Source organism: Oncorhynchus mykiss, chromosome 22 (assembly GCF_057628025.1).
Source record: "Oncorhynchus mykiss isolate SJ-2025 chromosome 22, ASM5762802v1, whole genome shotgun sequence".
Taxonomy (NCBI): domain Eukaryota; kingdom Metazoa; phylum Chordata; class Actinopteri; order Salmoniformes; family Salmonidae; genus Oncorhynchus; species Oncorhynchus mykiss.
Genome location: NC_143043.1, coordinates 49,318,978 through 49,331,022, shown reverse-complemented (window position 1 = coordinate 49,331,022; position 12,045 = coordinate 49,318,978). Strand labels below are relative to the sequence as shown.

The 12,045-nt window shown below is 39.1% G+C and overlaps 1 protein-coding gene across 2 annotated transcripts; it reads right to left on the bottom strand.

Annotated features, from left to right (window-relative positions):
- Positions 1-6,930: 6,930 nt before the first annotated feature.
- LOC149972884 (trace amine-associated receptor 13c-like) lies at positions 6,931-7,939 on the bottom strand. 2 transcript variants are annotated; one of them, XM_090216381.1, is made up of 2 exons: positions 6,987-7,939; positions 6,931-6,955 (listed from the first exon to the last, which is right to left on the bottom strand). In XM_090216381.1, the coding sequence occupies exons 1-2, from the start codon at positions 7,934-7,936 to the stop codon at positions 6,931-6,933; spliced, it is 975 nt and encodes a 324-aa protein (XP_090072507.1). In that variant the 5' UTR covers positions 7,937-7,939. The 2 variants fall into 2 exon arrangements, with proteins under 2 accessions (XP_090072507.1, XP_090072506.1); XM_090216380.1 differs by lacking the exon at positions 6,931-6,955 and having other exon boundaries at positions 6,977-7,936.
- Positions 7,940-12,045: the final 4,106 nt, after the last annotated feature.

The window sequence follows — 12,045 nt, the reverse complement described above, 5'->3', positions numbered from 1 at the left end:
GGCAGCATCATGGTTTGGTCCTGCTTTTCTTCAGCAGGGACAGGGAAGATGGTTAAAATTGATGGGAAGATGGATGGAGCCAAATACATAACCATTCTGGAAGAAAACCTGATGGAGTCTGCAAAAGACCTGAGACTGGGACGGAGATTTGTCTTCCAACAAGACATTGATCCAAAACATAAAGCAAAATCTACAATGGAATGGTTCAAAAATAAACATATCCAGGTGTTAGAATGGCCAAGTCAAAGTCCAGACCTGAATCCAATCGAGAATCTGTGGAAAGAACTGAAAACTGCTGTTCACAAATGCTCTCCATCCAACCTCACTGAGCTCGAGCTGTTTTGCAAGGAGGAATGGGAAAAAAATTCAGTCTCTCGATGTGCAAAACTGATAGAGACATACCCCAAGCGACTTACAGCTGTAATCGCAGCAAAAGGTGGCGCTACAAAGTATTAACTTAAGGGGGCTGAATAATTTTGCACGCCCAATTTTTCAGTTTTTGATTTGTTAAAAAAGTTTGAAATATCCAATAAATGTCGTTCCACTTCATGATTGTGTCCCACTTGTTGTTGATTCTTCACAAAAAAATACAGTTTTATATCTTTATGTTTGAAGCCTGAAATGTGGCAAAAGGTTGCAAAGTTCAAGGGGGCCGAATACTTTCGCAAGGCACTGTATATTGCATTTTTTTTTCAAAAACAGTCACATTGTTGTGGTAGTGTGCTGAAGTAGTAACGTGTTTTGTCTGAAAATAATAGCATTCGTGTTTGTTGGCAGTGACTTTCAAAACCAAAGTGTGGATTGCAGTCACTCATTAGAGCAGTTCATAGACTGCTTACAGGGTAATTGAACCGATATCTAAATACATTATCTAATTGAACATTACAATTAAAGGGTTACAACCTTTAACACACTACAAGTGAAGTTGTTCAAATACTTATGACGTCTTCAAATGGGGGGACTAGATACATAATTTGTTTTTGTTCCTAAACGGTAAAACATATGTAGGAAAATACCCTCAAATAAAATGTACAATTCTGTAACGTGGCCTCATATGCAACAATTTGCAATGGGCACTCTCCATGGAGGAAGTTGGCCAGGTTGCCTTGCGGAGGTAATATTCAAATGAGTCTAATTTTCATCTCTATGTATAACCCACCTCCCGATTGATTGTACCGTGGTTGCTGCTTCAAGTTTCAGCAACACAAAGCTGTCATGGAAGTTACTTGAATCTGGCTTAATGTGAAGTCAATAACTTAAAAAAAAAAAAAAAGCCTTGTCATGTGCAATGAAACATGTTGTTTTGTGGCCTTCAGAGAGGCAAATATCAAAGGTTAGAGTGTGATTAAAATGAGCCCAGAGCAGACAGTGGCAACCCATGTGGTTACTGTGGAGTATGCTAGTGTATATAAGGAAAGTAGCTTTCCTAAACACCCCCCCCCCCCCAGCCATATTTGAACTGTCACTAATTGTGCTGTCAATTGAAGTTCTTATTTCATGTGAACTAGACTAAATTTGTATCTGAAACTTTTGGCAGGAATTCCTGTAACTTTGATGAGATAATTATCAAGTTAATACAACATCGTGATCACATTAATACAAGATAATTGTCACTTTAATATGTGATACTGAAGTGTTCTCATATTAACTTCTTAAATGTTAATTCACCAATTTAGGGGACTTTCCATTTTCATTTAGGTTTTGTGTTTAATAGCCATATGTACACGTGTGATTGCAGAGTACAGTGAACATCTCAGGCTCTGAGCTTGAACATGCAGGACTAAGTGAAATAAAATAATGAAAATGGTAATAAAAAAAAATAAAACATTTGAAATAGCATTATAAATCCTTGTCCATTGGGTTGGAGGCAGAGTAAAAACTGCTAATGTTGTAGGGGGGAATGACCATAGGGGGAGCAGCATGACCATTGAACGGGTGTGGGGATCAAGTTGCTCTCGATGGTGCTCCTGTAGAACACTGTGAGGACCCCCAGGGACAGACCTAATTTGTAAAGTATCCTGAGGTTGAAGAGTTGCTGTTGTGCCTTCTTCCTCACGGTGTCTGTGTGGTTCTGGGTCAGTTTGACCCAGCAAGTTGACCTTGACCTTGGTCCATGTAATTATTGAATGCTTTGTCCTTGAAACAAGCTGCTTCGTGCACCAGAATGGTGAAACCATGCTGATCACATTGATATCATGATGTTCCTATGATGCTCAGACACTGAGGAACAGTGATCTGAAATCAATTTGACCTTGACCTTTGTGTTAGTAACAAATTGTATTCTGTGCAGTAAAGGTCTATCCATGCTGATCACAAGGATATAGGTACAGTTGAAGTCAGTGCCTCTTTGACATCATGGGAAATCAAAAGAAATCAGGCAAGACTGTCTGGTTCATTCTTGGGAGCAATTTCCAAATGCTTGAAGGTACCACGTTCATCTGTACAAACAATAGTATGCAAGTACAGGAATGAGATGCGTTCTGTCTCCTAGAGATGAACCTACTTTGGTGCGAAAAGTGCAAATCAATCCTTGAACAACAGCAAAGGACCTTGTGAAGATGCTGGAGAAAACAGGTACAAAAGTATCTATATCCACACTAAAAACCAGTCCTATATCGACATAACCTGAGAGGCCGCTCACCAAGGAAGAAGCCACTGCTCCAAAACCGCCATAAAAAAGCCACACTACGGTTTGCAACTGCACATGGGGACAAAGATCCTACTTTTTAGAGAAATCCCACCATCCCAACCGTGAAGCACGGGTGTGGCAGCATCATCTTGTGGGGGTGCTTTGCTGCAGGAGGGTCTGGTGCACTTCACAAAATAGATGGCATCGTGGGGAAAGGAAAATTAAGTGGATATATTGAAGCAACATCTCAAGACATCAGTCAGGAAGTAAAAACTTGGTCGCAAATGGGTCTTCCAAATGGACAATGACCTCAAGCATACTTCCAAAGTAATGGCAAAATGGCTTAAGGACAAGAAAGTCAATGTATTGGAGTGGCCTTCACAAAGCCCTGACCTAAATTCAATGGAAAAGTTGTTGGCACATCTGAAAAAGCATGTGCGAGCAAGGAGGCCTACAAACCTGACTCAGTTACACCAGCTCTGTCAGGAGGAATGGGCCAAAATTCACCCAACTTATTGTGGAGAAGCTTGTGGAAGGCTACCCAAAACGTTTGACCCAAGTTAACTCTTGTAACTACCCATCCCGGATCCAGGAGCGTAATCATCAACTGACACTAATTAGCATAACGCAACGGACATAAATATTACTAGAAAATATTCATTATTCAAAATCACAAGTGAAATATATTGAAACACAGCTTAGCCTTTTATTAATCACCCTGTCATCTCAGATTTTGAAAATATGCTTTACAGCCTAAGCAAGACAAGCATTTGTGTAAGTTTATCGATAGCCTAGCCTAGCATAGCATTATGCCTAGCTAGCAGCAGGCAACCTGGTCACGAAAATCAGAAAAGCAATCAAATTAAATTGTTTACCTTTGATGAGCTTCGGATGTTTTCACTCACAAGACTCCCAGTTAAATAGTAAATGTTCATTTTTTCCCAAAGTATTATTTTTGTAGCCGAAATAACTCTGTTAGTTCTTCACGTTTGGCTGAGAATTTGACCGGAAATTGCGGTCACGACAACGCCAAAAAATATTCAAAATTAGCTCCATAATATCGACAGAAACATGGCAAACGTTGTTTATAATCAATCCTCAAGGTGTTTTTCAAATATCTATTCGATAATATATCAACCGGGACAGATGGCTTTAGTAGGAAAGAGAGAAACAATGGCCGCATTTGTCCTTTACGCACAAAACACTCTGAGAGACTTCAGCTGACCACTGACGCAATGTTGACGTTCAGGCTCATTTTTCAAAATAAAAGCCTGAAACTATGTATTGTGACACTAGACACATTAGGGAAGCCATAGAAAAAGGAATCTGGTTGATATCTCATTCACTGCTCAATAGGGACGGATAGGAACTCAGAGGTTTCTAAATAACAGTCACTTCCTGGTTTGATTTTTCTCAGCCTGCAATATCAGTTCTTTTATACTCACAGACAATATTTTGACAGTTTTGGAAACTTTAGAGTGTTTTCTATCCTAATCTGTCAATTATATGCATATTCTAGCATCTGGTCCTGAGAAATTGTCCGTTTACTTTGGGAACGTTATTTTTCAAAACATAAAAATAGTGCCCCCTAGCTTCAAGAAGTTAATTAAAAATCCGTTTGACCAAATTTCTATCAGCATGTTGGGGATAGATGTCACGCTAGTGGAACAACTTCCATTTAAACTGGAGGGCGCGTAATTCAAATAAATTCAAATAATTATTATAGATTTTATACATTTAGGTACACATAAGAGTCTTATATCGGCTGAAAGCTTAAATTATTGTTAATCTAACAATTTACAGTGGCTATTACAGTGAAAACATTCATGTGATTGTTTGAGGACAGCGCCCCACGTAAAAATATTTTTTACAAAGGCACAGGTTTCATACATTCACATATAAAGATGAAATATTCACTTATTTTGAAAATCTTCCTCTGATATGTCATCCAATGGGTCCCAGAGATAACATGTAGTGTCGTTTTGTATCCCAAAAAGTCTGTTTAGTTGGCGCCATCGATTTGAGTAATCCATTCGTTCAACTTGCAGAGAAAAGAATCCGAAAATCTTCCCCTAAACTTTGTTTCAACAAGTCAAAATACATTTGTATTTTCTCCTCTAAAATTAGCCTCACAAGTAAACTGCAGCTGTTCCGGCTTTTGAGTGTCATGATGGCTCGCAGTAATGACGCGCAAAATTAACCAGTGATTGAAGGAACTATTGATGAACTCACAAGTAATTCACTTACACTCACCATTGATTATGTCTTGATAAGTAAATAAATAAATGAAACTAATAAAAAAAGAAATAACTAACAACAGTTGTAACACCAACTCACCTCTATCTATTTTCCACCATAATTTGCAAATAAATAAATTAAAAATCCTACAATGTGATTTTCTGGATTTTTTTTCTCATTTTGTCTGTCATAGTTGAAGTGTACCTATGATGAAAATTACAGGCCTCTCTCATCTTTTTAAGTGGGAGAACTTGCACAATTGGTGGCTGACTAAATACTTTTTTTGCCCCACTGTATATACACTGTACTCGATACCCTCTACTGCATCTTGCCTATGCCGTTCTGTACCATCACTCGTTCATATCTTTATGTACATATTATTTATCCCTTTACACTTGTGTCTATAAGGTAGTAGTTCTGGAATTGTTAGGTTAGATTACTCGTTGGTTATTACTGCATTGTCGGAACTAGAAGCACAATCATTTCGCTACACTCGCATTAACATCTGCTAACCGTGTGTATGTGACAAATACATTTCATTTGATTACTGTACCATTTGGTTTTTGAAAACAACTGCATCTGAAGTTCATTCACTCCCATTTGTTTTGGGCCAAAAATTAACCAATGAAAAAGGAATGAGGCAGGCTAAGTCGGAGAGCATTTGGTTTGTTTATTGCAGCTAAAGGCCTATATTGACTCTGACATTTCAAGTACTGTCAATTGAAGTCTAGGCCCTACTTCTGGAGTGTGAACCTAATATGTCTTGTTTTGTCTGTCCCCTGCAGGTAGACTGGTATCAGGCTATAGCGGCAGCTGCCACGGATGTGTGGAGAAACATCTGTTCCTCAACATGTCTGTCTTCCGCACACCAAGGTTCCTCCTGGTGCCACAGGCCCTCAGTGTGTCACTGTACAAGGGAGAGGATCAAGCTATGAGGCCAAATGCAGGCTAGTGCTGTCCCAGTTGGTTAAGAAAGAACCAGAGACCAGATACCTCACAGCGCAGGCAGAGAACTGAGTTAAACCGGGTCATAACTATGGACCGGTGTTGGAGCTGCAGCCACATCCAGGCCACGCACTGACCACGGACATCTTCATATCCCACCACCCGGGGGAAGGCTGTCCCGTTCCAGTTGAGGGCTACCACTGTCATTATTGTATATAATTATCCAGCAATCCTGTTCAGCTCAGCTGCTGGTAATCATGAGGGAGCAGTTGGCAAAATGGAAGAGCTTCACTGGTCGCTGTATCCCTAATTATAAATAAACTATTTACTAATCCATTACAAATTCTTTAGTGTGATACCCACTCTCTATATTCACAGCATCTGAGAGAGCTGCTCTTAAGTGATCCCTGACCTGTCAGCAGTGATGTAGTGTTGAAGTGCCTTGCACTGTAGTTTTAAATAATTAACGCATATAATGTAGTAGTTATTTATAAATGTGAGAATATCTGAGTAAAATTTCGCAAACGTGGAATTAATAATAAATGGTTAACACTGTAAATGCCTTACAAATGGTTTATAACTGAACATTATAAAGTGTTACCAATAATTGCATATTCTTACATTTTACCATCAACTACTTACACAATTTAGTTAGACCTGGACGTTAACTGATATCTTGCAATATTGTACATTTCAACTTTACAGCGCTTGTTTCAGGCATTGTGTCTAAATTACACCACTAGAGGGTGATGTTAGACAATACATAGAATGACTCATGACATTCTTGAAATGAACTTTTAGAATACTTACATACTATTTATACTTTTGGTATTTATTAGGATCCCCATTATCCATTGCAAAAGCATCAGCTAATCTTCCTGTGGTCCACATTAAATACCATGGGACATCAACAGGCTTTGGTATTTGGAAAATACAACCCAAAAATTACTACAATGTATTTTATAAAACAAGCTTATACCTTCTCCAAGTCATTCCAATCCAATCCAGACAAAACATTCTGTATGAACACTACATGTATTTATGATGACAACACTGAGATAAGTCACGTCAGTGTATTGTTACATGAAAGAAGAAATTACAACAATTCTATAACATAACTATATCAAACCTATGTTTGTCAAATTTAGGAGTAAAAACATAGTACTATGAATGCCATACCTTCAGAGATAAAATATGTTTAGCTGTCACTCTGAACCAAGGATAAAAGAAAGCATAAATTATTGGATTTATTAAGGAATTAACAAGTGGCAGAAAACGGATGAAAAGTGATAAATTGTCACTTAAAAAAGACAAAAAAAAGAAAACGAATAGAGATGGAATCCAAGAAATTAAATAGTTGACAACAACAATAGAAATAGTTTTTGCTGCTTTTCTCTCAGACTTATTTGCCTGTACAGTTTTAACACCAGACACACTGGCAGCCTCTTTTGAAAATACCTTTCTGGCCTGTGATCTGGCCACCACAAAGATTTTCATATAAAGTGTTATAATAATAGAGCACGGGACAACCATTGTAATTACAATGTCAATGATATTAGCCCAGGTTATCCCTTCAACAATAAAACATTCATTCAAACACCTACTGGGTACCTGTACATTTACAATGTATTTTATAATAGCAGCACGGTATATGATACAACAACACCAGGTGATGGATATACAACACATCATTCTTGTTATTGTTGTTTTAGAGTGGTACGATAAGGGATCACACACAGCAACATAGCGGTCAATAGATATCAAGACCAAATTGCCCAGAGATAAAGAGGTACATAAAAAAGCCATATATAAATGAAACACACAGAAATATTCCCCAAAACCCCAGCATGATTCCATTATTGCTACAGTCGTTACTGGTATTACAATCAGTCCCACCAGGAGATCTGCCACAGCCAGAGAGAGGATGAGCAGGTTGGTTGCTGTGTGGAGCTGCTTGAAGTGAGAGATGGAGATGATCACCAGTAGGTTCAAAAATACTGTAACTGCTGAAATCAATGACAAGATGATGTACAGTGTTATGTAGATAGATGTCGATAGCAAAGCCTTTCTGCAAGAAGAGTTTCTGTCTTGAAAACAGTATTGAAAATCTTCATGTTTCTCCATTTGTATTAAAGGGTAGAAATGCTGAGGTCCTGCTCCTGCTTGGTCCTGTGTGTGACCCTGTGAGGTCCGTCTTCTAACAAATTCTGAGCTCTGCCTCTCTATTTATCCCTGAGTTACTGACAGAAACTCCACCCTCTCCGGAGTCTCTCTGCATACACACACACACACACACATACACACACACACACACACACACACACACACACACACACACAAATTAACTAATGTTTAGATAAACAAATAATTTATGATGTAATGTATGAGAGGATTGGATGTTTCTGTGCCCACTTAGCCTGTCCTTTCAACATTATTGATAGTTAGAAATTAGAATAAAGATACATTTTCTCAACTGAGCATTTTAATATGGAAAATATAGTATAGGTGATGTTTTGGTTACTCAAAGGCTATTTCACATGGGAAGTAGGGTAACTGTGCAGACTAACTGGTTTGGGTGATGTCAGTGCTCAGTTTGGCCCATAATCCACAACCTCAGGTCACATGACGGCACACCACATGTCAGCTGGCCAGTGTGTAGGAAAGTTGACAGTAGGGAAGTTGACAGTAGGGAAGTTGACAGTAGGGAAGTTGACAGTAGGAAAGTTGACAGTATGGAAGTTGACAGTAGAGAAGTTGACAGTAGGGAAGTTGACAGTAGGGAAGTTGACAGTAGGAAAGTTGACAGTAGGGAAGTTGACAGTAGGAAAGTTGACAGTAGGGAAGTTGACAGTAGGGAAGTTGACAGTAGGAAAGTTGACAGTAGGGAAGTTGACAGTAGGGAAGTTGACAGTAGGGAAGTTGACAGTAGGAAAGTTGACAGTAGGGAAGTTGACAGTAGGGAAGTTGACAGTAGGAAAGTTGACAGTAGGGAAGTTGACAGTAGGGAAGTTGACAGTAGGAAAGTTGACAGTAGGGAAGTTGACAGTAGGGAAGTTGACAGTAGGGAAGTTGACAGTAGGAAAGTTGACAGTAGGGAAGTTGACAGTAGGAAAGTTGACAGTAGGGAAGTTGACAGTAGCGAAGTTGACAGTAGCGAAGTTGACAGTAGGGAAGTTGACAGTAGGGAAGTTGACAGTAGGGAAGTTGACAGTAGGAAAGTTGACAGTAGGGAAGTTGACAGTAGGGAAGTTGACAGTAGGGAAGTTGACAGTAGGGAAGTTGACAGTAGCGAAGTTGACAGTAGCGAAGTTGACAGTAGGGAAGTTGACAGTAGGGAAGTTGACAGTAGGAAAGTTGACAGTAGGGAAGTTGACAGTAGCGAAGTTGACAGTAGGGAAGTTGACAGTAGGAAAGTTGACAGTAGGGAAGTTGACAGTAGGGAAGTTGACAGTAGGTAAGTTGACAGTAGGGAAGCTGACAGTAGGAAAGTTGACAGTAGGGAAGTTGACAGTAGGAAAGTTGACAGTAGGGAAGTTGACAGTAGGAAAGTTGACAGTAGGGAAGTTGACAGTAGCGAAGTTGACAGTAGGGAAGTTGACAGTAGGTAAGTTGACAGTAGGGAAGTTGACAGTAGGAAAGTTGACAGTAGGAAAGTTGACAGTAGGAAAGTTGACAGTAGGGAAGTTGACAGTAGCGAAGTTGACAGTAGGGAAGTTGACAGTAGGGAAGTTGACAGTAGGGAAGTTGATGAAATGGCTTAAGTCTATGCTGCCCTTCAAAGACAAAACGCAGTAACTACGAACTCAGGAATATTATCTGATTAATGTGGTATTTAGTTTCCTGACACAAGAACAAGCCAGTTGATCCGTATATATCATGGAGTATCAGCAATTGGTGTCTGTCTAGACAGAAAAAGACTTTGAAGTCAGATTTTGCCGTAAAATAAATTACGTAGTTACTGCGTTTTGCTTTTGTAGGGCCTTTTGGGGTATGCACTTTAACACATGCAGTCAAAATTAATAGTGGCATTCCATATGAACATTCCATAGACGTTTAGAAATGTCCATCTGAACTAAATTATGATTAGTACTTCTTCAAGTTGAGGGACACTGTCTCAGTTACATCATGGTGACAAATACTATTTGTCAGACATCAGAACAACAACACTGTATTCTGACCCAATCACCCCTTGATGTTGTTTTCCTTTTCTGGTGTGTTGTTTTCTCTGATTTAAACAAAAAAAGACGAAGTAATGTAATTTCCATTTAATTTAGTTGAATCAATCATCTCAAAATCACTTATAAAATAACCTTTCAGAAAAAAATGACAAATCTTTTGGAATAATTCACGATCAGCCATTTAATCAAGTTAGCCCTCCGGGGTGGCAGGGTAGCCTACTGGTTAGAGTGTTAGACTAGTTGGACTAGTAACTGAAGTCAAATCCCCGAGCTGACAAGGTACAAATCTGTCGTTCTGCCCCTGAACAGGCAGTTAACCCACTGTTCCTAGGCCGTCATTGAAAATAAGATTTTTTTCTTAACTGACTTGCCTAGTTAAATAAAGTTTTAGAACCAGCTTCAGCGGTAGCCCCCAGACCCTGGGCACAAGGACCACCTATAACCATGTGTGTGTGACCAATAAAAATAGATTTGACTAGAAATGTTTGAAGGGATACGGGACTATAAAAAAGTTTGAGAACAACTGCTCTAGGTCATTTTATAAAAAATATAAAGCATTTATATAAAAATATTTATTTTAGCTCTGTGTTGTGTGCTTATTGTTTAACCATTGATATGTTCTAGGTCATTCTGAGACCTTAAGGGGCAGCTGAACTCAACCAACTTTTCTGGTTGAAAAAGGCCGTTGTTGCATCGATATTAGTCAGGAACATTGATTCTAGTGTATAAAAGTGTAAATCGCATAATTTTGGTAATATCTCACAAAACATACGGCTTTTTCATTTAAGTAACCTGGTATTTTCCTAGATCACTTGTAAATTTGACGGTTGAGTTTTGAGTTGAGTCCTGCCCACTAACAGGGGATGGTATAACACCAGAATTGTCATGCATGGAGAAACAGCTGCACAGATTGTGCTCTAACCAATCCTACAATAGAACCAGTGAAACAGAACAGTGAGACAGACCTGCAGCAACTCAGACTTGTTAATAACATACGACAACACACACTTGTTAACATGAGACAACACATCACCAATATTATGTTGAAAGAACACTTGGCTCCTAGCCCTTTATGGAGTGGCCACTTGTTGATGTGTTTGATAGTGATCACTCCAGTCTGCCACTGATTTTTCAAGTGACAATTGAGACGATGTGCACTTGCATCCCAACTGCCACTTGTCAATATTTCCAAATACAAAACCCATTTGTGAGCATCTTGTGTTACGCCGCAACCTGTTTTGTAACATGAAACACTGCCAGACAGACACATACAGTAATAGAAAATGAGAACGTTGTCAAAACGGAGCGGTCGCCATCCGACAGAGACTTTATAAGTTGATTTAGCTAACTGTCCAATGTGCTACTAGCTAGCTTCATAACAGAGACTTTATAAGTTGATTTAGCTAACTGTCCAATGTGCTACTAGCTAGCTTCATCACAAAGTTAGCTGATTTAGGTAATGTGGACTAGATTAGGGTGACCAGACGTCCACATTTTCCGGGCACAGTCCCCGTTTTTGGAAATGTCCCCGTTTTTAACTGTGCGTTATAAACAGACTGCAAAGTGAAATAATATTATACGTGGCAAGACCAGGCAGCAGAGCCTATGGGTTGACGTCTCAATCGCGTTGTGCTTGTTTTGTCCAGCAGAGGGGGCTGCTCGATGTAGCAGCTTCACTCACTCTTCTTCTTCTAACTACTTGTTCGCGTTAGTTTTAGAGAAAACTGCTGTGGAAAACTCGTCCAGGAGCTAGCAAGTGTCAAGTGAATCCACAACATCCCCACAAACAAACAAAGCTACACTCGTTTGAGATACTAATGATGTTATAATGTCACAATTTATTATATAGATAGATGATCTGCTCTATAAGGTTTTAAATAGGTTATGTTAGCTAACATTAGCTATGTCGACTAAGTTATCTAGCTAGGTTAGCCAGCTACTGTCATGGTAGCTAGGTAAAAAAACGTTCACATGTAAACATGCAGTGGACGGGCTATATTGAAAATATTATTATATTAAATTAGCGCACCATTAATTATCAGAATATTTATTTGT